The sequence below is a fragment of the Calypte anna genome, chromosome 1, assembly GCF_003957555.1.
Source record: "Calypte anna isolate BGI_N300 chromosome 1, bCalAnn1_v1.p, whole genome shotgun sequence".
NCBI classification, from domain to species: Eukaryota; Metazoa; Chordata; class Aves; order Apodiformes; family Trochilidae; genus Calypte; species Calypte anna.
The window spans coordinates 169,575,811-169,602,527 of record NC_044244.1 but is presented as its reverse complement, the minus strand read 5'-3'; the positions used below and the strand labels follow the sequence as shown (position 1 = coordinate 169,602,527).

The window sequence follows — 26,717 nt, the reverse complement described above, 5'->3', positions numbered from 1 at the left end:
TACTCAGCCTGAATCAAATTAAATGAGGACATACCTGGAACTTCAGTATGTTTGCTGGAACTTTTATGCAAATGTGATGAAGCTGATGATAGGTTTTCCTCAGTGCATAAAAGATGTTTAAGATGGGGTGAAAATGCAAAAATCCTTGTGACAGAACACAAAGCCAAGCTTACAGGTGTGAGAAGAAATTTTGAATAGGGAAATTGTACCTCACCACTGGGTAAAATCAGTGATAAAATGGTTGAAAGTACTGTCTGTGAAAGGGGAACATATAGAAAGCCCTCTGGAGAAGTATGTGTTGTACTTGGGATACAATGATAAAGTAATATGCAGGGCAAGAGTCCATAAACCATGAGATTTTCTGAAGTGGCTGTCATTATCTGTTTAATATCCTTGTTTCAAATGTTTGCCATGCTGCACCATATGAGGAGAAGTCATTTAATGATGGACAGGAAGCCCATTTCACATCTGTATTTTTTTTTTCACAGATAATGTGAAATGATATGCAGAATGATACCAAAGTGAATTGACCAGTGCCAGCTGCAGACACTGTCTCAAAGAATACAGAAATATCTTTAAGGTTAAACAAATGTTTGTAAACAAAGATATTGAAAAGATCTAAACCACAACCCAGAAGCAGCTGCACCAGCTTGGCTCCTCACATTGTCCTGACTTCTTTTCCACTTCATACATTCTTTCACTCCACACACTGCTGTGTGTCATGAGAACAGTCCCCCTGGGGGGATGTGACACAGCTCTCACATTATTGACCTGCACCTTTATTTCAGTTATTTTTTAATGAAAAAATGTGTAAAATAATGCTTGTATCTTGATGTCACAGAGATGTCAGGAGGCCAAGTCAGCAGACTGACAGTGGATCCTTCAGAATGTATCACTCTGAAATGCCAGAAAATTGGACAGATTATTTTAGGGGTTTGGAAAAGAAGCACGGGAACACATCAAAATCTTACCACCGTCAGAGCTGATAGGCTGTTTTATACTGGCAAGAAATAAATAGGTAATGGAAAATGAGATGTGGGTAATGACAGCTGACTGTATGTACAAAGAGACTGGCTGAAGTATAGATGAAGCAACTAACAGGGCAACATCTTGCTAGCGAGAGTAGGACATTAAGAGAGCTACAAAATGCACAGAGGTCGAGGTGAAAGGAACAACTTGTCTGAGAAACACTAGTGAAGAAACACACTTTAATTTCCTTAATGGCAAACTAAACCTTCCAAAAGATCTGAGAGAAGCCACTTTACACAGCTCAGAGTATTTGTATTACTTATATCCTGGCAGAGAGGACAGCAAAGGTGCTCCGGAGGGCAGGATGAGTGGCACAGATCCTGACCTGCTGGGCAACAGTAATGGGGGGTGGGGGGCAAAGTTGTCGCTACTGTGCCTCGCTAGAATTAGGGATTAAAATTTGAAGCGAATTATTATCACATCAGCAAAGTAACAGAAGATCAGAGTGCAAAATGTTATGGGCAAAACAAAAAATTACAATTGAAAGCCGCTCCCCTCCGGCTCCGGGGAGGAGGAGCGCCTGAGGAAGAGGAGAGCAGCACCTGCGGCCCCCATAGATTTAGCAGAGCTCTCGTTTCCCCACTCGCTTTCCCCTTCACTTCAGGGGACGCGCAGCCCCGCTCGGCCGCAGCCCCGCACCCCATGACGGGCGGCACGCGGCCTCCCCACGGCCCCGCTGAGGGCCCGATCGGGGGCGGTCTGGAGTGCTGGGAGGCCGCGCCTTCACAGGGGCCGCCCCCTCGGCCGAGCCGACCGCCGCCGGGCCCCGCCGCTCCTTCGCGGTAAGAGAGCAGGGAGAGAGGCGCCGGGGGGGGGGGGATCCGCTGCCGGGCCGGGGCCTCGCTGCGAGGAGAGCGGGGAGGCGGCGGCCCTGCGGGCCCTCGGGCCTCTCCAGCGGGAGGCAGCGGGGGCGGGATCGCTGCCTGCGTGTAGAGGCGGGGGCGGGAGGGTGAACATGGAGGCGCAGGAGTGTGGCGGGCAGGGCTGCTGGGCGTGTGGGAACTCAGTGTGGGAACGGAAAGGGGAGCCGGGCACCCAGTTGGGATCGGGATCGGGATCGGATCGGGTCTGGGTCTGGGTCTGGGTCTGGGTCTGGGTCTGGTTCCGGGTGGGCAGTGATCCCTACGTGCTGGTCCCACAGCCCCAGGTCTGGTGCTGCCCCTGGGGTGGGGATAAGACCCTGTGGTGTGGCTGCTCCTCGCCTCCAGCCCCTGGGGTTTTCTGGTAGGAGGCACCGAGAGTCTTTGTATTTTTCGTCCCGCTTCCCATGGGAATAAGGCTTGTGGTTCTCTGTGAGGCCTGCTGGCCTCCAGGCTTTTAGAACAAGGGAATTAATTTCCATCCAAGGTGATTAGTGGCTGGGTGCTGGCAGCGAAGGGAAGCTTGGAGAGGTGTCTCCTACATGGTCATCATGGAGGTGGCAGCTGCACATGCAGCCCCAGGCTGGAGTTTTCTTGTCTGGTAGGAGAATTGTTAGACAAGGAGGTGTGGTTACTGCAGAGGTAAAGCTGATGGAGATGGGGGTCTGCACAAAAGCAGGAAGGGTTTGTCAGCTAGAGTTCAGCTCCCCCTCCTCCCGTTCATATGGAGAAACAAAATTAATGAACGACCATGAAGTGACTGCAGGAGATTCTTCTGAAAAACTGCAGTGTTAAAGATGCTCAACTTTTATGTTCTCATAACTCACTGTAAGTTAAGTCCAGGCTTTCAAATTTAACTTGCTTTTTTTCTTTACAGTTAAAGCCATGGCACTGAAACAGGTTTCCAGCAACAAATGCTTTGAGGGTTTCCAGAAGGTGTTTGAACATGACAGGTAACACTACAAAAGCAGGTGTTTAGCATGGGGCAGAGAATCCGTACTATCATCACTGTCAGTAGTTTCAGTCTGCAAGAAAATAGTGTGTTATAAGTAATACCTGTGTTTCCATAAAGAATGCTGTCAGATACTGTTTTGGCTGTGTTCTTGTATTTCTGTGTTAATGTTTAACGTGTCTGGTAGGCAGAAAGCCAGTGTTTTACATTGTAAGATGGTGCTTCATTAGTTTGGGTTAAAGTAATACTCTTTAAAAATTGCTGTCAGCTGCCCAATGTAGCAGATTCTTGTTATTTGATGAAGGTGAATAGAAAAGCATACAGAAGGAAAAAAAAATTAGTTATGCTTAGATAAGCTTTTATGGACAATTTTAGGCTTTAGTGTAAGTTGGGCAAAGTTGTTCTAACAGACTGAAGATCTAGCAGACTGAAAACACTTCTCTCTTGGTGGGGTATGCTGTGAAGTGTACATTCTGCAAGCCACATGGATGTGTTTTCCAGTAAAAATTGCTTTCCAATTTAATAAGCAGGGCTCTAGTTAAATATTGCTGGGATTCAAAATTCAAAGTATTGTTTGTTGGTAACACTGCAAAAATGTGGCCTATTTCTAAGTCTGTTCTTTGTCTGTGTTTTAAATATATTCATAATAAGGTAGGAAGATTAGCATTTATCAATTCAAGAGGTTAAGGCTGAGTTTTTAAATAGGTTTTCACTTTATTTAACTTCTTAATCACTGACTAAATTGTTGTTTGAGTGAAATGCATTGATTCAGCATTCTCTTTGTAATGTTAGCCACCTTGTTACTTAAATACTAGTGATAACAAGGACTATTTTGTTATTGCAGTGCAGAACTAAAATGCAAAATGAAATTTGGAATCTACTTGCCTCCAAAAGCAGAAGCTGGAAAGTGTCCTGTGCTGTATTGGCTCTCAGGTAAATAACACTTGTTATAGTAACTTTAAAAAAGATAATTTTATGCGTGTTTAAGCTACTGTGTTTCAGTTACTGAAAACCTGATGCAGAGGTCCTTCGGTGGCAGCTCTTACCTTCACCAAAAGACCCTCTTCTGAAACAGGCATTCATTTGCAGTGCTTTGTGCAGCTGGCCTCAGGGCATAGCATACCAAATTGTGTTCTAAAATGCTCAGCATTCAAAACGTTCTGTCTTTTTGTTCTAAAATGTACATACTTTTTGTTCTAAACCATATATTTTTAAAGGTTTCTGGAAAGGCCCTCCTGTTGGGATCTCCTGCTTCCCTTTGTGACAGGCTGCAAACAGGACAGGGGACAAAATCTAGCCCATGGGAGGCAGCAGATTTGTCCTCTGGACTCTACCTTATGCTGAGTGCCATTTTGCAGGGAGCAGCTGATAAACTGGGAAAGAGAGGTGCTATTACCTGTCTGGGCTCAAGCACATCTAGAGTGAGGTAACCCTCTGGGATCAGAAAGGGCCAGGGGCTCAGGAGGGTTGTGTGGCAGGATTGAAGTTGTCTCATCCACAGCTTTCTTACCTCATTTCTCCAGCTGCTGCAGCGAGTGTCCCATCCAGCTGCTCTCTTGCTGAATGTAAGGCAAACTGGAATGACAGTGTATGGACAACCCTGGGCTCCCGTTTATCCCAGCTTTGTTCCTCTGCCCTCTTCCTGTCATCTCCCCCAGAGCTGGGTGTTGCACCAAAAGTGCATAAATAATTTTTTTAGGCATTGCTTTCAAAATGCTCAGATTTACATTGGTTATGGCTCCAGGATTAATTTTTTTTAATTATTATTTGTTACTTAAAATGAAAAGCAGAAGCCCTTGTCTGTTCTATGATTTTAGGGGTTGCTTTACTGACACTGTTAAGAAAGTTGGACAATTTGCTGGTAGTGTGGAGGTTGTATTTCTTGTATGTGTTCAGTTAACAAACAGCTAGCAGGTCTGATTTGTAGAATGACAATGGACCGGGCAAAAATGCTTGGCCTTGAAGCTGGAAGCATCCAAATAGTCAGAAGAGTCAGAATATGCAGAAGAAGTCATGCAGCACATTTGGTTTTTTAATCTGACCCATGCTGTCTTGGCTACCATCAGTCAAGTTAGGGGGCTGTTTGCTGTGAGAGAAAACCAGAATCCTTAATCTCTCTCAAATGGCCTAATAAAGAAGACTAGAAATAGTGGTGTGCAGCACTGTTTATTTATAATTGGACTTTAGTTGTGCCTGCTGCTGTACAAAAAACATGGATTGCTGTGGGTTGTGGAGCCAGAGTGGCTTATGTGGGCCATAGAGGGAAAAATGTAGTTGCAGGGTTAGATGTCAGAAGTTACCTCTGTTAACAACAGAGTCTGTAATCAGTGGATTTAAATACAGAGTTCTTGAGGAAGCTTTGTGTGACATCAGGACTAAGTGCTCAAGGGAATACTGAGTGCTCATTGACCTGGTTGTGATCAAGTGTTAGTGGGACTTGATGTGGCAGTGCAACTGTGACAGTTTCTGTGGGGTGTTAAGGGCTGCTGAACCTGGTGAGATGTTTTCATGTGCATGGAGATAGGAATCACTCTGATTTTTCAAATCCTTTTCTGCCAAAAAGGTTTCTGAAACTGGTATGCTGTGAGCAATGTTTAACCAATGATGTTTCTATTTCTCTAGGGTTAACTTGCACAGAACAGAATTTTATAACAAAAGCTGGTTTTCATCAAGCTGCAGCTGAACATGGCCTTATTGTAGTTGCACCAGACACAAGCCCACGTAAGTTTTAAGAAGAGATATGGTAACAGTTGTTACACTGTAGTACCCTGTCTGTATCCTCAAAGAATGGAGTGCTGCATGCAGTTTGCTATAGAGTGTGTTGCTCACCTGAGTCAGAAAACCACCTCACCTCTAAATCTTGCATTGTTCACTAGATTATATTGTCCAGATTCTTAATATTGTGGTCTTGAAGGCTTGAGGATTGAAGCTCTTTAGTTGTCATCGTGCTAAAACTAGAACAAAGGGGCCACTGATTACAGCACTCAAAGGAGGAGAGGGAAGAAAAATAAAACAAGATGCATGTGTTGGCTGCTTTCCTGCACTTTACGGCTTGCTGAGACTTTTAAAAACCTGCAAAGCTGGGTTGTCACACAAAGATGTGATGGCTAAAGGACATTCTTTATTAAATTTAATATACTAGGTTATTTTACTGTAAAAAAGTATTGAAGTAAAACTCTGCTTTGTCCTCTTGGGTAAATGACTAACCACAAAACAATCAGCCAGCATCCTGTAGATTGAGATAACAGTAGCCCAGTCCTGCTTGCCCTGGAGACTTTTCTGACACAAAACAATAGGATGCTGATTTGGGCCCATATAGGCTATGTCCAGACCTTCTAAATGGAAATTGGCTAAGATGAGCTAAGACTTCCTGCCCAACATCATGCATGTGTTGCAGAAGGGAGAAGACCATGCAAGTCCCTCCACCCCCCCCAACCAAATGAGAATGCAAATATTTCCTGGAAACTGGATAAATATTACAATTAGTTCTAGGAAATCTGATATTTATTACATTGAATTTTATGCACACAGTATAGGTCATGTCTGTTGTCACTCATGTTATGCATGACTTTGAGAACTCTCTCTCATGCATCCAGCACGGCAATAAGGAATGCCTGCCTCCTAAAACTTCAAAACAAGTGTTAAGAGTGTTCTTTCAGCAACTGATTTTTATGGTATCAGTTTTACAGAGATGTAATGTTTGCTCCATATTGTATTCTGCCTTCTAAAGCCTATGAATTACACATCTCTAGAGGATTCCAATACTTAGAAAAGCAAACCAGGAACCCTTCTGCCCTGCAGCTGCAGCAGAGAGCTGATGAATGACTTCTTAAAATGATGTGCTGTTATTTGTATAAGGCTGAGCTTTATTTGTGGCGTTGGAAACCTGAAAATGGTGAAATTGGAGTTACTGCAAATCCAGTCTTTTGGGGATTCAGTGCAATATGTTTAGTATTTGCTGGATTTTGCTAAAGCCTCATGAGTGCTGTATGCAAAAGTGGCAGTCTTTTAAAGAGTTCCCAAGCTTTAGTGGGTCAGATTTGAACACAGCTAGGAGAAGAATGATGTTCTTTCCAGAAAGTATTTTTCACATGTAAGATTTAAAGTTGTGGCAGATCAAAGAAAGGAAGTGGGTGTTACTAAGGAAGATGAAGAGGAAAATCTGTGTATTAATGAACTTAACACATCATTGTTGCTATCAGCTATAGACTAGATAAGTAACCAGCCCTTGTGTTCATATTATGCCAGGATTAGAACTAGAACTAGAATTAGAATTAGAACTAGAATTAGAATTACTCTTGGGGTGTTACACTGGGACTTTTTTTGAGTGTGCAAGTTGTCTGTGTCAATGTGAAATGGCATTTGCGTAGTTTGTTGCTTTGTCCATTTTCTTTTAAAACCCTCTTTGCAGCTTCTCTCTTGCCTTTTAGTGTATTAACTGAGAAGGACTGCTCCACTAGGTCAATTTTAGTACATAGCATATTATACTCTTAGATTTTAGCTCAGACACCTGAGATGTTCTTAAATCTCTGAGCTGTCTGAAGAAACAAGTAAAGAGCAGTTCAAATATAATCACAAATTAAGAGATCAGAATATATTTAGAGAAAACATTAGTATGTGCTTTTTAACTGTAGTTTTTCCAGAGAGGTGTGCTGAGCAGTACTTTGCAGGTTTCTTTTAAAATTTGTTTTTTCAGGGTTTCCATTAAGTTTCTTTTAGTCAAATCAGTAATGCCTTCATCTCTTGGCAGGACTTTCTGAGGGGGATTTTTTTTTTGTCTGTCTCTGAGGAACAGAAGATAGCAGCCTTTGATATCCCAACATGTTGTGTAAGCACCTCCAGTCCCTGTGACTGCTGGACTGTTCAGTTATAAAATTGCTCAGTGCTGAAGGGCACAGCACTGGAGCAAACTCAGCTTTGATCCTTGTGAAAATCTGATTTCATGTTGTGACAAGGTGACAGGTGTCTGCACACATTGTCAGGGACTGTCACATTACACGTGGGTTTGTAGGGTAACCTGACAGGGGTGGTGACAGCCCATGTAATTTCAGATTGCAGAAACTGGGAACATTTGGGAGAAAAAGAGGCCATTATTTCCTGTCACATAGGCCTTGAAATATTCTGTTCTGTTCTGCAAGCTGGTAAATCATAGGCTAATCAAAGGGAGACAGCAAGGACTGGATGGGATGTATTGAGTTTCAAGGAGACCTCTTCAAGATTAGTTGGAAAGTGTAGCCTTGGAACAGAGGATACAGCCCTGCAGTTATTTGAGGAAGTAAATTTTATGGGGAGTTATAGGTGGGAGCAGTGAAATGAATTGCAGAAAATGTAGGGCTGTTATACTTAAAAGTGGTAGGGACAGTAAGTTACTGTGCTCTTGAATGTTAAAAAGGGAGGTGTAGCAGACAGTATTTGAAGCACATAAAGTGGTCTGGACAAACCATTTGGTGATAGATGGGTCTGGCTTTCTGGGCTAAAGGAAATTTCCTACAGATTCTGCAGGAGTAACTGCAGTTAGCTGTAATAATAACCTTATTATTTGCAGTAATTATTATATGTATGTAATTATTACATGTTATATATTATATATTATATATAACATTATATATTGTATTATTAATAATGTTTTAATTAATATTAATTATTATTACATTATTAAATTTATACATTAAATTATATATAGTATATATAATTTTATATATAATTATAATTATTATGTATATATAATTAAATTATATGCAGTAATAATAACTGCAGTAAGCTGACAGCACCTATTAGCCAGTGCCAGCTTTTGTGTAAGTCCCTGGGTAAACTGGACAAAGCTTTACAGTATTAATTTAAGAGGAATCTGTATGTTATGTTTATGAAAGGATACTGAAGCAACTTAGGGCATTTTGAAAGTTTTGTTGAAATAACACTTGAAAGCACTGTACTAATGAATGGAAGTTTTAATTGCCTCTTAATTGGAAGGCTAGAGATGTGTTAATTGAGAAACTTGTGTCCATAGTCTCTGATTTGTAAAGTGGGTTTTCCAGTTCTGAATATCCACTAAAGGAAAGAGTAACTATGGAAAGAATTTTCTTCTTAGGTGGCTGTAACATTGAAGGAGAAGATGAAAGCTGGGACTTTGGTACTGGTGCTGGTTTTTATGTGGATGCCACTGAAGAGCCTTGGAAAACAAACTACAGGATGTATTCCTACATAAGGGATGAGGTAACTGCTGCTGGATTCTCCTGGAAGGGGCACTGTTCAGTCATGCTCTTTGTTCCTACCACTAAAGGTTGCTTTGTAGTCTGAGGATGTGTGGTTGTGTTCTTGATCTCCTCTCTTATAAAAATGGTTTATTATTTTATTTTTAACCTTTGTTTATTTCAGTGTTTGGATTTACCCAGTTGTTAGGCCCTTCCTCTACCCTTACCATGGTAGAACTGAGGAAGGAGAGAGCTTCAGCACAGAGGCAGTGACATCAGGCTGGGTGTGAGCAGAGCTCCTTGAGTCTGCTTTCCTGCTAGAGATGCCACAGGGCTGGCCTGTGCTTCAGATCTTGATTTGCTGGTTGTTCAGTCTCTGCTCTTAGAAGATCTCTGCTCTGCTGCTTCTGGAGCAATCCACCACATTTCACTACACCACTTTTGACCATGACTTGGGAGAGTGGGGTGGTGGTTTTGGTGGTTTGGTTGATTTTTGCTTTAATTGGATGTAAAGGGAAATCCTAGAAGTGGATATCAGGAAGGTTAAGTGTTCAATTAGCCACTCATGTCACTTACAGGTAAAGCTGATTTTTATGTATCTGATAAAAAGAAACAATGTTTATTAGGAAACAGAGTGTTACAGAGTTATGATAGATTCCTACAGAGATACTGGGAGTTACTTATCATCAGGTGGATTGTTTCCTTCTGCTTTTCTAGTCCTGTTTAGATTCCTTTCAGGCCATGATTTCAAATGTCAGGCTAGAACCAAAGATGTGCCTCTGATTTCAGTGGCTTCTGGCATTACAACACAGTAGTTATTTATGAACCTCTCTGTCCAAACATGCTCAAGTTGATTTAATGTTTTGATGCCATTGTTGTTCCTTTACAGCTGCCTAAACTAATAAATGCCAATTTTCCAACTGACCCTGAACGGATGTCTGTTTTTGGGCATTCCATGGGAGGACATGGAGCTCTTATTCTGGCTTTGAAGAATCCAGGAAAGTACAAAGTAAGATCTTATGAGGCTTCTATGAGGTACACTAAGGTTTGCACAGGTTTCTGTAGAAGGGAAGGAAGAAAACATACACCAAATTCTTATATAACATGAAATTATATATAAATAGTTTTAGCAATGCCAGAAAGGTCACTGTGGAATATTGAGTGTCTGTGAAATGAAAACCAGTCTGCAAATTTCAAAATTAAGAAAAGTTCAGTTTCTTTTGAATGATGCTACAGCTCTTGCAAGACAATTGTTTTATTTAAATGTTAACAGGGTCCTTTTAACTCTGGAGTTGGGTGATTCCCTGGATCTTTTCAAATCTTGTCCTGTTCAGTTTGGAGCCTTTATTACCAGCAGATGTTCTGTAATGTTACCAATTACAATTGGGTTTTCCTAAGAATTTACTACAGTCTGTTAACTCCAAATGGTAGCAAGTGTAACTCTAAGAACATGAACTTCACACAGAATAGTATCTGGAGGACATTCCCACTCCCTCCATTTTCTCTCAACTTTGCATGTCAGCTTTCCTTAAAAATTGATTTTTGGGGTATTTGAGGTACCTGAAGTTGTGTTCATTGGTATTTGCTAGTATTTGTTAGTTGTATTATTTCAAAGAATTAAACTTTGATATTTGGAAAATACCAAAATCCAGGAGAACTGGCAGTGGCTCAGATATTGTCTTGCTTTTCCTTGCAAGAAGGGTGATATTGGCCAAATCCAAAAGAAGAATGTAGGAATATAGGGCCTGAACTTCTGCCAACAGTACCTGGAGCTGTGTTCTGAAATGCAGTTTTCTTGACCCCTGATCCTGGAGGTACCTAAATTTGTGAGAGTGGCTGAGCAGCCTCAGGCCTCAGGCTTTTCTTATGCTCTGCCAAAATCAAGTGGGGGGTGAAATGGCCCCACACTCTGACCATGTTGATCAAACAGTGGACTTGAGATTCTTCTCTGCTGCCTGAGGGGATTCAAGCCAACATCTCCTGACAAGGAAAGGAATGGGGCATCTAGCCCTGCCTTTTGAAGCTTGGCTGACATGCAAAAAGGAAAACAAATCTCTGGAGCTGGAAGGAACAAATGGGAGGGAAGTAGGATAATAGTTTGGGCACATAGCTCAGAGGGTTGGTGGGTGAGTTTTGGGTTCTGGCAGTAACTTCAAAACAATTTTTGAAAAGGCTACTAGTTTGCTTCTTAGTAGAAATAACTTCTCTTAACTCAGTTTTGTTTGGGTTTTTTTTTTCCATGCTTTCTTTCTCAAAGTCTGTATCAGCATTTGCTCCAATCTGCAACCCTATTCAGTGTCAGTGGGGGAAGAAAGCCCTTGGTGGTTATCTGGGATCAGATGTAAGCAAATGGGAGGTATGTGTTGCAACTCAGCCCTTTAATCCCTCAGGAATGAGTGATCTGTAGGTATATCATAGCAAGACTGGAACAAAACTCCGGGGTGCCCCTGAGCTGCTGCTGGTGTTCTACTACACTCCTAAACATGGATAACTTTGTATGTTTTTGAGGGGTATGACTTGCTGTTGCCTGATAGTAGTTGGAACAAATTTGATGAGAGACAAAGCTCTCATAAAACTGACTGAATTCCTCCCTGTTTTATGAAGATCTTAAAATCTGGCCTAAGAAGAACTGTGAGCAGTCTGAGACTTCCTGCAATGCATGAAAGCAGTGAGCACTTTAGAAGAGAGTAAGGCTATGGCCTGTTTCTCAAACACTCAGTTCTCAATACAAAACCCAGCTTCTTTCTGTAGTAGCTTGGCAAGAGAGACTGCAACCAACTGTTCAGAGGCTGCTGAGCCTCATGGCATCTCCAGGGACAGCCTGTTGGAGGCAGCTAGCAGAGGAGCCCACTGGATACTTGGGAAGTGGGATCCTGTAAAAATTGGGCTGAAGCCAAAGTTAAGTTTTAGCTCTGGGACCTTGACTTTGAAATATAAATAGTTGTATATAAGTGGCTATTATAAAAAAATGCTTATGTTATTAAATACTAAGTAATTAATGCTTACTAACTTAGGTCATCCTATTTGCCCTTTTTAAAACCTAGCTACTACTTTTCAGTTGTGTGGAATTTCCCCAGTTTTTCACTCTTCCAAAGTGCACTTTTGCATCCTGATCAGTATCAGCCAGTACTCTACCTGCCATTCTTACCTTGCAGGCAGCACTTTGACTCAGCCTAACAAAGATGTTGTTGCTCTTTCATTCCTGCAGGCATATGATGCTACCCAACTTGTGAAGTCCTACCCAGACTCTCACCTGGACATCCTGATTGATCAAGGCAAAGATGATCAGTTTCTCTCAGCAGGACAGCTGCTGCCTGATAACTTCATTGCTGCCTGCACAGAGCGGAAAATCCCCGTAGTCTTCAGGCTGCAGCAGGCAAGTTGCTTCTGCACTCCAGGATAGTTGGGCTGTTGCTTTGGGATACTTGGGTTTATGTGACAGGTAGCAAAAAAGGCTGTCTCTTCACTAGGCATGTTTTTACTTACCCCTCAGTCTGTCCCTGGCCAAGTGAGAAAAGAGGATGAGAAGTGACATTTTCCTTACCAGCAGCCATCAGTGTAGTATCTGTCAGATTCAGCCTCATCTCACCACTAGGTGGGGTGGTGATTGTAGTTTCAACAAGCAGGTTGTTGGTGGTAGGTTGGCTGAAGCAGCAGCATCAGTGGTTTTTAGTATGACAGTCACTGTACAAGCAGTGAGACATGTTGGAAAAGGACCTGGAGATGTTGGTTGACAGGTGTCTGAATATGAGCCAGCAGTGTGCTCAGTGGCCCAGGAGGCCAGCAGTATCCTGGCTTGTATCAGGAACAGTGTGGCCAGCAGGAGAGGGGAAGTGGTTGTGCCACAATAACTGTTGAGGCCACACCTCGAGTACTGTGTTCAGTTTAGGGCCCCTCACTACAAGGAGAATATTGGGGTTCTGTAGAGTGTCCAGAGAAGCATAGGGAAGCTGGTGAAGGGTCTGGAGCACAAGTCTTATGAGGAGTGTCTGAGGGAATTGGAATTGTTTATCCTGGAGAAAAAGAGGCTGGGGAGAGAACTCATCACTCTTTACCTGAAAGGATGTTTTAGCAAGATGGGGTTTGGTCTCTTCTCCCTGTAGTAAATGATAGGATGAGAGGAAATGGCCTCAAGTTATGCTAGGGGAGGTTTAGATTGGATATTAGGAAAAATTTCTTCACCAAAAGTGTTATCAGGCACTGGAACAGGCTGCCCAGGAAAGTGGTGGAGTCACTATCCCTGGAGGTGTTTAAAAGATGTGTAGAAGTGGCCCTTAGGGACATGGTTTAGTGGTGGGCTTGGCACTGTTAGGTTTGTGGTTGGATCCATGATCTTAAAGTTCTTTTCCAACCTAAATGATCCAATGTGCTATTGCTGGATTCTGTATCTGTACTGTGATTAGTGTGTTCAGCATCAAATTTTGGGATGTAGTTCCTATGTGTTTGTGTGAATCAGGTGAGACTGAAATCAGGTTCACTTGAAATCCTCGTTTCATTCAAACACCCAGGTGGAAAGATTGCTTTTCCCTGTAGTGCAGTAACCCAGAGCAGCAGAGTCCTGGGAGCACTAGAGTCTTTTTAAAGTGACTGACAACTCCAATCCAGACCCAGTGAGGGACCCAGCTGTGGACAATGTGGGATCTTCCTCTCTGTTTTATCATATGCCTGTGCCAAAAGGTATAGTTGGTGCTGACACAGTGGAGCAGTTGAGGGGTTTCCTTCTCATTTTATCATAATGCTGGAGCAGTAATTCAGACCTGGGCTGCCTTCTCCTTATTACCTGTGTTTTACCAGGAACTGTTCTCTCAGATTGCATCCTGCTCCCCAGCTGACACTTGCTGTTTTCCATCACTAAACATGCCCAGATTAGATTTTGTGTGGCTTCCTAGTATTCATACACACTTAACCTGTTAATTCAGGTATACTTCACTATTCATATATATATAGTACAGATAATTTTTCTTTTCTTAAAGCAGATCAAACCAGAAGAGTCATTAACTTTCCTAGAAAAGAGTTTTTAGCATGATGGCTTTATAATGAACAGGATGCATTTGCTGATTTCTTTGTTGCTGTTCTTTTCTAGGGTTATGATCACAGCTATTTTTTCATTGCTACATTTATTAATGACCACATCAAACACCATGCAAAATACCTCAATGCTTGAACCATTTGGAGGGGAGAGAGTTGTCTGCCCAATACAAATCAAGAGAGAAAGGCAAACTCAACACAGATAATTTGGTGAAGTAGTTTTCTTACAATGGAGCTCTTCTGATTGTACTAAGAAAAATAAAAGTCCCATTTAATTTGATGTGTGTGCTTTAGAGTAAGTATTTTGTTTATTCTTGCAGGCTTTGACAACTCTCTTGACACTGTGAAGGTACATGCTGCATTCTAGGTCAAAAGGAAAATCAGCAAATGAGTTCTTTCCAGACCACAACTACGGGTGTGTGGTTGGGACCTCAGGATGGTGTCCAGCACAACCGTGCAGTACTGTGAGTAACAGGGTGCATCTTCAGCTAATGAACTACCAGGGTCACTTCATCACATCGTGCAGAAGGAAGTTGTTAGAGGCACAACTATCAGGCTGCTTAACCTGAAGTGGTTGGTGTATTATCTTGGCCTAAGTACATTTTAAGTACATTTATGAGGAGAGGCTGAGGGAGCTGGGGCTGTTCAGCCTGGAGAAGAGGAGGCTCAGGGGAGACCTCATCACTCTCTACAACTCCCTGAAAGGAGTGGGTAGCCAGGGGGGGGTTGGTCTCTTTTCCCAGGCAACTCTCAGCAAGACAAGAGGGCATGGTCTTAAGTTGTGCCAGGGGAAGTTTAGGTTGGATATTAGAAAGAATTTCTTTAGGGAGAGGGTGATCAGACATTGGAATGGGCTGCCCAGGGAAGTAGTGGATTCTCCATCCCTGGAGATATTTAAAAAGAGACTGGATGTGGCACTCAGTGCCATGGGCTGGTAACTGCAGCGGTAGTGGATCAAGGGTTGGACTCGATGATCTCTGAGGTCCCTTCCAACCCAGCCAATTCTATGATTCTGTGATTCCAAAGCCAAAGTCTGGTGGAGGATGCAGCCAGAATCTTGCTATGCAGGGTGGTTTCCAGTCCTGTTAGTGACATCAAACAAATAATCTGAAGATTCTTCCTGTGAGCTGCCTTGTGTGGGGCAAGAACACAGAGGGTTCGAGTGAGGTGTTTCTCTCGTGTTCAAGCCATCACTTGTAAACTACATTCCCCTGGTTCAGCTGCATCATTGCTCAAACCTGACTCTCTCTTGCCAGAGGAAATACTGGGGTAGATTTAGGAGCAGTTTGCTTTTGTAAGCCATGCTGAATGCCCCCTGTTTCACTGGCCTCTGCTAGATTGGAGGCAGGGTCTGATGCTGGGAACTGAGGTTTCTTGGTAGTCGCTGGCTTAAATGAGGTCCTGACTTTTATCACTGGTGCATCTCCCTACCTCTGAATTAAGCTTAGAAGGCTGGGGAGATAGGACTGTGTATTTCAGGAGTTCCCTGGAATCTGAACACAGGTTTTCTGCACTATGTAGGTGTACAACAGACACTACCTCCACCCTTCTTCTAAAGCAGGGCACTGACACAGAAATTGGAAGCCAATAGTGCTAAATATTTAGATTTTTTTTCCACTCCCACAACAGCAAAATCATCTCAAAGGTTCTTTTACTGTGTGGCAGCTTCTGGTTGTTCCTCCCTGCCAGCAACCAGGCACCTGCTCCTCCATAGCCAGCAAATTAATTACAGGGCTGTGTGTAAGGAGGAGGAGAAGCGTGGTGAGCTCATCCTGCAACCTTCTGCCTGGTACTACAAACAGCAGCAGTAGAGCCAGGGTGATCAGCCTGATGCAGGTACTTCTCAGGATAAACACGTTATGTTGGAGAAGATTTTAAAATCAGGTTCAACCCTGTAATTTACTGTGCTTTTATACAACCATTTTAAAGCTGCCAGGTTAATGGCAAGAGACAGCTTGCCCAGTGTAGGGTGAGGGGGGAAAAAGCCCACTTTCATATTTGTTAAATTTCTATGGAATAATTTACATTTCCCATTATACTGTGGATGGTTGTGGGGAGCTTTATTTCCTGTTATCCTTAATTTACAGTCCAGTGGAAGATCATTAAACAGATCAGTTTTCCCAGACAACTGCCCAGCTACAATTCTGGAGCTGAAAATACTTGTCATATTTTCCACTCAGCACTCCTAGTAGCTGACTGGCCTCCCACACTTTGCTTTCTTGAGAAAACTTGGCAAATATTTAGGTGCAGAGCTCCCACCCCTCTTGAGAGGGACTTCCAGTGCCTCTTGCTTGTGAGCCAGAGCACCTTCATTTAAGTGCCTCTTGTGAGTCCCTGACCTTGCTTTGGGAGTCAGGAACTTCAGGGCTTTACAGAAACTGCCCTCAGCTCTTACAAAAACTGGTGCTCAGGAGCTGGCAAGGACCCAGCCCTTGTCCAGGACAAAGGGTGACTTCTGAGAAGACTTGAGGTGCCTGAATCAACTGGTGCAGATGGCTACAGGCACCCAAGTGTCTCCTCACCATCTGAAGAATGGAGCTCTGGTGCTGGCAGTGCTCCAACGTCAGCTGGACAGGACCCTCAGCTGGTCAGTGTTAAATCACTGCAGGGCTTTTTCCTACTTAAATTACAACAATTTTAACGTAGGGGCCTGGGTGTTGTATTGCCAGAGCCACAAAAAGGCACTCAGCTTCCTTGGTGATCAGAAGCAGGATCTCTCCAGATTACTGCAGAAAGAAACAACTTCCCAAATGAACTATTAAAAGTGAACCAAATACATAAAATCAGTAAAGATTGTTCATTAGAGAATTCACTTCAGAGACCTGCCTGGGCTCTCTGCTACAAGCTAAGCAGTGCTGAGACAGAAAAAGAGCTGCTTGGCACAGAGAGTTAATTCAGCTGCTGCTGGCAGGAGATCTTGAGAGAGATCTGGAGCACTTGGAGTAGCAATTCTATGATTCTATAGTCTAGCAACCGCAACGGTGGTTCAAGGGTTGGACTCGATGATCTCTGAGGTCCCTTCCAACCCAGCCAATTCTATGATTCTATGAAAGCTGCAGGGAGCTCATGTGCAGGATCTGACCCCAAACCCACAGTTACCCACTGAACCCTATTCCTATTTAGCTGCAAAATTCCTCTATTTGTGTCACAGCATCACCCTCTCCCTCCATCGTTCCCAGCTTTAAGCTCTTCAAACACCAAGAAACTTTCAAGTCACAGGGGGAGTCATTAAAGGGTTTCTACAAATAATATAGTTTAATTGTAACTACAGTAAAGATTTCCTATATACATTATGTTCACTGCTTAGGGTATTACAGATTTGCCATGCATGTTTTATTGCACATATAAATAGTGTACAAAGATTCAGGAAGAGTCTCTTTTTAGCCATACAGGTTAAGACCGCATAAAAAAAAAAAAGCTGTATTACAAAATATTTAGAGCTATTTATTTACAGCCAACTTCAAGCAAATACTGAAAGACACTATCAGGAGAAAACCAAAATTTTAATTATGAAAAAAACCCAAGATTTGTCAAAATAATAATTAAAAGCTTCATGTTGCCATATATACATTGTAAAAAAATACTCAGGAAACCTGCATTTTACCCCTCAAGATGCAGAAATCAATATTCCTATTTTTTTATACTTGCTCTTTGAATGCTTTTAAAATTTGATAAACTCTGACTTGAAAACTTATTTTCTTTACATTACTCGTGCTTTTTGACACAAGATACTTGTGCAGCTCTGTAAAATATTAAAATACATTTTAATTTAGTGTTAAAGTGCACAGTACATTATTTTATAGGAAACAATATGCTAGCTGCCAATCAAAATTACAATTTAAGTTGATGTTGCCTCTACAAAATAAACAGTTTTGCTTTGGTTGAAGTAACTGGATGTTCCATGCATACCCTGTGTCTCACTGTCTGCTCTCCTCCTCCTAACACTCCTAACATGTTGCTCCGGATACCTACCAGCACCCTGGCAATCTGTGGGGTTAAAATGTGTTGTCTGTGTTCAATTAAGGAATTAACCATTAAAAATCTGCTACTGGAACACTGGTGAGTTGGAACACAGTGGCCACGTGAACGTGCATGTAACTGCCTAGAGACGTGGTAGTGACAGGCATGCATCTTCCTCCCAAAAAGTCTTTATACAGAGAGTTTTCTCCACCTTGCCTTGCTTGAATATTTAGTCCTCCCCCTACACTTTGCCTCTTTTTTTTTTTTTCTCATTTTCAATGCCCAGCTTGTCTGCCAGGTGGGTTCCCCCTCTCCCCCAGCCAAGCCTCCTCACCACCTGCAGCTTTCCTGTCCTGCTTGCCCAAGTTACATCCCTAACCTCTCATCTGAAAGAGGAATGGATGTTCCAGGTACTCTGAGAATCACTGCACTGGAACTTTTTGGATCAAAAAGTGATGTTTTAATAATACATGATGCTTTTTGGCTTTTTTTTTAAATCATTAAGTATTGGTAAGGAAGAGACCCTTATTTCCCATTGCTGATGTGGGATTAGAGGTCTGATCCTGCAAACATTCACTACACACAGAGCACTGTGCTTAGTTCTGTGGGGAAGTGATGGAGACACAAAGGAGAAGCACTGTACCCAGCAGGTTGTATCTGGAAGATCATCAGGTCTCTGAGGCTGCCTGTGGCAATTTTAATCATTTTCTCTCTTGTCAAAGGAATCATTGATGAAAACGAGTGTTTGGCTGCCTGGTAAATATTCTTGCTGATATTCTTGTGCTGGTTTCTTTGATTATTTGTTCTATAGTGCTGCAGTCTTTAAAAGAAATCAATTTACAGTGCAAAATTATATTTCAAGACACATGATCCTAATGCACATCACTCATTTTGTTGTGGCAAAAGTTAAATGTCTTGTGCATAGTAAAAATAAGCAATCAAAAATAGTTGTTCACATTTATTTTTCAAGTTTACATCTTTCCTATTTTTTTTCCCCAACATCTATATACAAATAAAACGGGTGTGCTCTCAGTTTCAGCCAATTTAGTCTAGTGGGGGGGAAAGTGCTACTGGAATGTAGGAAACTCAATGGAATGCAGACAAATTTTTACCAATGTTCCACCAATTCAAGAATTAAAGAATGTCATTCCAGCTAGCTGTTCTCTTAATAAAAGCACCTGTTTTGTTTGCTTTTTATTTTACATGTTAGAAAATACAATTTATGGAGATCAAGAGCTACTGCACACCAAGTAGAATAAAAAATAACTAAATATTTATATTAAAATAAAGTGTTTAACCACAAAAAAGCAGTAATAAAATACAGTTTCCTAATTTACATTTTGCATCCAAAGGATGAATAACAACTCACTAATAAATAATATTTATATAAATATCTTATGTCTGGATATTTTTAAAAGGCAATGGCCTGAAGCAACTGCAGAAAAAACTAACGTGGTAGAAGTCTGATTTACTCTCCCCCTCCTCCCACCCCCCAAATGATTACAATGATTCTTAAGGTTAATAGTATGAAGGTATCTTGCTGCAAGACAGCTGTGTACTCCACACATTTTTTAAGTGGCAGAGAGGTGGCTGTTTTAGTAAGTACTGTACAAAGTGAGCTATAAAAGCAGTGAAGCTCTAGAAAATGTTCCTGGTTAGTTTCTGGCTTGTAGCTTGATGCACAGTCTGAAAGATGACTTTAAAATCAGAAGTGTAAGAATACTCTTGGAGCACTGTTGGGTTTTTTTGTTTGGTTTGGTTTGGGTTTTGTTGTTTTTTCAATGCAGTTTGAAAAGATGGGCAGTATTTTGATTCTTTGATGGCACAGTGGAGCTGGTAACAGCAGGGAGGGCAGTTTCATGTGAATAAAGCTTGTTTCACTGTGGTTACATCTAGCAATGCTTGAACTGTTATGCTCACTTTTACCAAGCCCTTTTCTTCTAGGATGTGATGTGGTAGGCAGAGCTTCTCCTAGAAAAAGACAAACAAAGGAGTAAAGATTAGGATATGCAACACTCGCTGCAAAACCTTGCTTTACATGATCACACTTGGAACACAAAACCCAAAAAGCAGGAACCATTTTTTAGTTGAAAAGAACTGATGATTTTGATGAAAGACTCTGCTTTTGCATTTGCTTTTTTTTTTTTTTTTTTTTAATTATACCTATAGATTCTATTAATAGTCTGGGCCTCAGAAACCAACCTGTTCTGTGGTTGTTACAGTATGTAAGCATCTTAACTAAGAGAGAGGGCCAGCAAGTGCACACTGAACTGCCACTTAGAAAGTGAGGTAACGTGGCATTTGCCCCATGTTACGTATCAGTAAGGCTGGGGACAGAAGGCTGCTTTTATCAGTCAAAAAAGTTCTACCACTGAGCCCTTGATAGGCAGGTTTTGGTCCCAGGATATGCACCTAGCCACCTATTAGCACTTACAACAAGTGTGTAAGGTGCATTCAACAGGCAAAGTGTTTCATTCTATGTAATTAGTGTTTTGAAATTTGCAGGAATCAACTTTATTCACCATAGGATGTAGCAGTCGTGGCCAGGAGGAAAGCTACTACTAGCTGTCCACAGAGGCTTTCACAGCAGAAGACAGTCAAACAGACCATAATGTGTCTCCTACAGGTAATCAGACACCCACAGTCAACAATTACAGAAAGCCTTCCTTAGAGACATTGCCTGGTGTCATGACTGGCTGTCCTTTTAAAAAGAAGTTTTTCTTAATGTAATTGGGTATTCTTGTTAATGAAATCCGTGACATTATGACATCAAGCAGCAGGTTTACAAAATAAATAAATGGAAAGGCTAGACTACATCACATAAACCATCATTACAGTGGTGAGACTCATTGCCACAACATGGAAGCCAAAAGTGCAAGTGGAATAACAAAAATATACAGATAGATTAAAACCCTGAACAGCACTATTAAACACGTGGACACAGTGTCTGGCTCATGAAGTCCTTAAACTATGCATGTCAGATTGCTTCAAGTCTGAAGAGGCACCATCTGTGTGATCTGACCTTCTGTTCTTACCCTAAACATCCATCCATCACCATCAGACACAGGATACTGAGTTTTTACACAGTGGTGTTTTGATATTCTCAGTATTTAATCTCTTAGCTGGTCAACAAAACCTTTAACTTCTATTGATGCATTTGTATTTACATAAAATATAAATGAATGGCCTGTCTTTTATTGAATATTATTCTTGCTTATTTTATGTCAACTAAAGGAGCCTTTTAACTTTACACAGTCCATGGTGCTTTGTCACATTTCCTCATATTTTCATAGATTATATCTCCAACTGAAACATCACTAATCTCTTCAATCTTCTTTCTCCTTCTCTGACTCCTCTGAACCCTTAAAACTATATAAAATAATCAGGGTGATGAAACAGGAGGTAGTACATACAGAAACAATTAATACAGTTATAATCATGTTATGCTTCTATGTTTAATTTGTTTTTATCTGCTTCCACTGTTGTTGACTCTTTGCTGAGGAAATCTCCAGTGAGCCACAGCTCCATCAGAATACCACCAGATTAAAAAACTCCTTTTCTTCTTCTAATGTTTATGACTCTTTGGTTAATGAGTATTTCCCTTATGCACAGCTAACACTGAGCTTGCCTGATTTTTTGTGAAGTTCCTCACACCCCACTCCAGCCTCACTGAGAAAAAAACCTGCAAAACTTACTTTTTGGTTCAGTGGTTCATTGGTAAGAGCCAAACTTGACTCACAGTCATGGCTTCTGATACTGGTAGCTGTAATTTATCTATACATTATATCTACATTTTATATTTACTATTTAAGCTGCTTTAATAATTATTAAATTATGTTTAAATTCTAAATTTAATTTGGAATTATTTTCCTAAGTTCATCAAACAAGTTTGGAACACCATGCAAGTACTGCTGATGCTTTCCTGTACATACAGACCCAAGAAACAAGTTCAGACAGGTGATGTTCAAGAAGCCTGGCTGAGCAGGGCTGCAAGAAATGGACAACACACATTCCTCCACATGGACGATACAACAACATCCTGATCACCTCCTAATGCTGGGTTTCCACTTACATTGGGTTACAGGATTCTGATTCACTCTCTGCAGGACCTACTTGCCCAGCCAGCAGTAAGGAACATCCCCATCTTGCAGCCATTCCAGGTCATCCCCCAGATTTCCCTTCCAAACCTTCCCTAAATTGGTCATAAAAGTCAAGACACTGGGTTGTGCAGTTGGCTCTGTCTGGTTTTTGAACTGAGGTATTGACTTGTGAGATGTCAGGGAAAGTTCTCCTTTTATTCCTCAGGAAAAAAAAAAAAAGTCTTTTCCAGAGAAATACATAAATACTTTAGGATGCAAACTCCTAAGATGATACCTGATTAGCAGTGCAGACACTACAAAAGAAGGTAGTGATAGCAAAAAAAAGGGAAAAAAATACCCACAAAAAACCATTTCTACTTCAAATATTGTGCTGGTCTTGGGGCACAGTTCATATAATAATCAACTAAACTCAGATAATTTTTAAAAAATATTACTCTTATTTATTGAACAATACAAATCAGACACATGAGATGAAATGTTATTCTCTTCACTTTGTTCTGCCTCTTTCTGGCACCCTTGCATAACAAGCTTTTGTTTCATAGATTTTGGTGGAACACAACATGCCAATAGTTCATTAACTTCCCATGCTAGGCAAAAGGCATTAAATAGTAATGCTTGCTGAATCAAAAGTCAGAAAACTAAGTGATTAGGGTCACAAGGCTGAAGGATCAGGATTTAATCTAAAAACCCAGGCCCAAAACAACCTACCTTGCTGGGCATTTATGTCTGAGAATATTCTAAATTTTTATACTGAAGCACAATTTGCTGGAGGAAAGTTATGGATGTTTACTTTAGGAAAACTCAAACTTCTAAATTTACCATTTTTGTGGCACCTGTAGCATGCAGAGAGCTATTCTGTCACATTTTCTTGCCAGGAAAGGACTTCTTAATTTGGAAATTGTTTATAAGCACATTTTAACTAGAAGCATAAGGGAGTGCACGCTCCACTTTCTAAAAAAAGTAAAATAATCCAATATATTTTTTCTTCTTTTAAGGTAATTAGATAATGCATTCTCTTTAAATACAGTATAGTATTCCAGTCTTGTAAACAACCTCTCTATTCCTGCTGCATTCATTATTGACTTGTTCTATAAAAAAACAGGACTCTACAACTGTGTGTAAGGAGGAGGAAGTTTCACAGCATTGTTGTTACTTTTCCACATTATGCATCATTCTGCATTGCTTATTGAAACACACACAGTTGATGACCTCTTATTAAGCAGAAGGTGGGACTTGGTTAGTATTTTATAATGCTACAGTTAAATGTGGTTTTTCTGAGCTTTCCAAAACTGACCACGAGATCAATACCATCTCCTGAAAATGGCAAACTTCATCTTAATGTGTCAGGAATCAATTCTCTTTTTAGAGAGCTTAGGTTTTAACCTAATCTCAAAGCCTTGGAAATGGCTTTCATTAACCCCGCCTGATGTACTTTTTCAAATCACAGTTTTAGGGTTAAATATATTTAACTTGTCTCAGAAGAAGAAAACTCAGATCCTGCCAAGGATGGAATCCAGAGCAGTGATACTCAACTCAGCTTTCTGAATAACCAAGATCCCAAATGTCTCAGTCCTGATATTCAGCCACTGTCCCTGCAGCATTGCCCATGCTCTGCCTCACTCTCTAACCCCTACACCTGCCATCTGGGAACCACTCCCAGCAGAGCTGGGAAGCCGCAAAACAAAGATTTCAAAACTTTTCTTAAAACTTGGAATTCTGAAACAATACCTGACCGACCAAAAGAAACACTCACACACGACTCTGTGGAAACCTAAGCCTCCCTTGCTCCTCCTCACCTGAGATTTCTGTTCCTTTTATATAAGCATCAAATCCGTAACACTTCGATGTCTGAATCACCTCTCTAAAAATACCCCTGTTGAGACCATCAATGAACAAATCTCAGACAGAGAGATGGAAAAACTGGCTACTGATTCTCAAGAGCAGACTAAAAATATTGGAAACCAGTTGTGGAGGGAAGGGCTAGTAGTCCACTCATAGCAGCATGAATATCACTCTTCTTTATCTACTACAAAAAATTAAGATCTAAATTTTTCAATGTACTTTTTCTCTCTACAAACAGAGGAAGGTAAACATTTGTTGCAAGTAAACCACTTTCTCCAGATACACGGCCATTCTGAATGCACAAAGATGTTCTCAAACAAATCACAAAGCAGAAAAACAAACTCCAGATGATGAAAAAAAAAAAAAAAAGAAAGAAAACAACCCACAAGCACAAAAAGAAGGCTGCAGCCAGGGGGCTGAGTCACAAAGCAACACAAAAAGACAATACAGCAGGTGTACCCACAAATGGACACAAGTACATGTGCTTGCCAGAACTAGTATCTAATCCTGGAACAAAATGTCTGGAGTAAAAAAACCAAGAATGGGCAAGGACATTAATCCCACAAGGATACTTGACACACTACATATATACATCTATTTTCTTTGAAATCAGATTTCTTCGAAGTCGAGAGAATTGTTTAAATTGCTTTATGTTAGGGCAAAAAGCTTGACAATGCAGATACTGTAATTCACCCTCAAAAAGTAATTGTTGCCATCAGTGAAATGACCACATCATGACATCATGGGCCAGCTGAATTTGTAAGCAAAAACACAGAGAAACTGAATCTACGATTTGGCAAGAGCCTTTCTCTTTCCTCTTTGTATTTGTAGAATACGAGATTTCAGTTCTACAGGGAAAAAAAAAAAACAGAAAATAATGAAATATTGTACAAGTACAAAAAAAAAATTTTAAACCATGCGATGACCATCGTTTAATTTCTGAAGTCAGCTGCTCTGAAATGGAATGTCACTAGAGGAAACATCAGGCCCTTATGTTTAAGCAAACTTATGGCAAATATAGAAAACCCTGACATTTTGATAGGGCCAAATTTCCTTTCTAAAGAGGTGAAAAAAACCCTATAGCAAACATTTACTTTTTATATAACTAAGACAATTTGAAACTATGTCTTTTTATGTATGTTTTACTTAACTACTATTACTGATCGTGCCAGCATTTGCCCAAAAGCTCTGAAGTCACCATCTGAAGTAAAAAAGGAGCAGAAGATCAAAAAGCACAGTAATTCAGGCTAGAGGTATATTTCCTCATTTTTTTTTCTTTTAATTTACAAAGGAAATATTACTATATTCACGGAGTATACACTTAGGACCAGATTTGACAAAGAAAATTTAAAAATCCCAGTATTTCAATACTGAGCTGCAATTCTGTATTTTGAACTACAGTCAGTCAGATATCTGAGTATGTGCATCTTCTGAATATGTAATACATAGCAAATGTTTATAAAACTATTTGCAGATGGTGGACTTTGGACCCTGTTTCAGATTCCAGCCTTGAGCCACAAAATTTAAAAATCACACCACGTATTTTGCCAAAACACCTCAGAGTTTGACCCTACAGACATGCTATAGACAGTGACCTGAAACTTGAGGGAAGAGACAATTTAATGAAAACAGACACCAAACAGTAAGACAAAGTGTATACTTACATTTGAAATAGATATTATACTGTAACCTTATACATGACATTCTGAGAGATAAACTGAAGGAATAAGAATATGGGTGATTCCCTTAAAAACTGCTTATTCTACATAATGCACCTTAAGTGCTAGAAATTAAGGAAATGGCAAATGGTCCACAGGATGTGCTATACCATGTTTTCTGAAGTTGCATATATGACTACTTTAAACTTTTTTCCTGGTAACAGGAGAGAAATGCCAAGAATACTTGGCAAAAAGAAAAAAAACAACAAACAAAAAACCCAAACATGGCATTACGTGGCAATAATCTTGAAACTTATTAATGTCTATGGAGCAGAAAACTGGACTGAATATTTGCTCATGTCTAACTCAGTCCCCATTCACCATAAGCACAGCCTTTCATAAGACTCAGTAGGAATACAAGAAGATGTACATACAGTTTTCAGATGTAAGATCTTGTTAATTTGGAGAAAGGCATTTGAAGGACTACTCCTACACTGCATTACTTTGCACTTGAAAATATTTACTGCTTTCTGGCTGAAATTCTCACAGCAAAATGCCCCATGTAATCCAGTGCAAATGCATTTTACCTGCATCTATATTAAATGAATTCATGAGAATTTCTCTTTATTACTTTCCCACAGTGGGGATGACAGGACTTCCACAGTACAGATCGGAGTGTACCAATTTATGAGGCAATCCCAGTTTGAAAACCTCTGATGACCACTGCAATGGAAAAAATCTGAATGGCCAAACAAATAGGGGAGCAAACACAATTAATGTTATCAAGGAATATATGGGTACATTGCTTTTAAATCAAGGTTATCAACCTGTAATCAAAAATCATGTAAGCAGTACCAGCTGCCTACAACTGAATGTCTCAATGCTGGCATCTCCTCAGATGTTAAGAACCATCAGGCAGTTGAACTGCTGCTTTCCCAAATACTGAAGCCACAGGAACAGCAGCACAGAAACAGGACTCTGAATTAGAGTAGATTAATGAGGTTCACATAGGTTTTAGTTTCCACCTCTCCATTTAGTGGGAGAATTACAGGTTTCAGGAACAGGCAGACATGTATTTGTCACATTGGCATTATGTT

The 26,717-nt window shown here is 40.8% G+C and overlaps 2 protein-coding genes across 4 annotated transcripts in view; one reads left to right on the top strand and one right to left on the bottom strand.

Annotated features, from left to right (window-relative positions):
- Positions 1-1,738: 1,738 nt before the first annotated feature.
- ESD (esterase D) lies at positions 1,739-14,353 on the top strand. Of its 3 annotated transcripts, none has more exons than XM_030468251.1 (9): positions 1,739-1,811; positions 2,767-2,842; positions 3,686-3,774; positions 5,464-5,562; positions 8,930-9,054; positions 9,922-10,041; positions 11,290-11,388; positions 12,241-12,408; positions 14,116-14,353. In XM_030468251.1, the coding sequence occupies exons 2-9, from the start codon at positions 2,775-2,777 to the stop codon at positions 14,194-14,196; spliced, it is 849 nt and encodes a 282-aa protein (XP_030324111.1). In that variant the 5' UTR covers positions 1,739-1,811; positions 2,767-2,774; the 3' UTR covers positions 14,197-14,353. The 3 variants fall into 3 exon arrangements, with proteins under 3 accessions (XP_030324111.1, XP_030324120.1, XP_030324126.1); XM_030468266.1 differs by lacking the exon at positions 1,739-1,811 and adding an exon at positions 2,138-2,253; XM_030468260.1 differs by lacking the exon at positions 11,290-11,388.
- Positions 14,354-17,291: 2,938 nt separating this feature from the next.
- The window catches only part of LRCH1 (leucine rich repeats and calponin homology domain containing 1), a 126,723-nt gene continuing 117,297 nt past the window's right edge, over positions 17,292-26,717 (bottom strand). The window contains exon 20 of the mRNA XM_030468989.1: positions 17,292-19,991. Coding sequence (XP_030324849.1) covers positions 19,878-19,991 — 114 coding nt within the window. The 3' untranslated portion in view covers positions 17,292-19,877. The remainder of the gene's footprint in view (positions 19,992-26,717) is intronic.

What these genes read in the sequence shown, in the direction of transcription:
- ESD (XM_030468251.1), top strand. Translation starts at nt 2,775, where the DNA reads ATGGCACTGAAACAGGTTTCCAGCAACAAATGCTTTGAGGGTTTCCAG. An exon ending in AAGGTGTTTGAACATGACAG is followed by an intron (nt 2,843 to 3,685) that starts GTAACACTACAA and finishes TTGTTATTGCAG; the next exon opens with TGCAGAACTAAAATGCAAAA. An exon ending in CAGATGTAAGCAAATGGGAG is followed by an intron (nt 11,389 to 12,240) that starts GTATGTGTTGCA and finishes TCATTCCTGCAG; the next exon opens with GCATATGATGCTACCCAACT.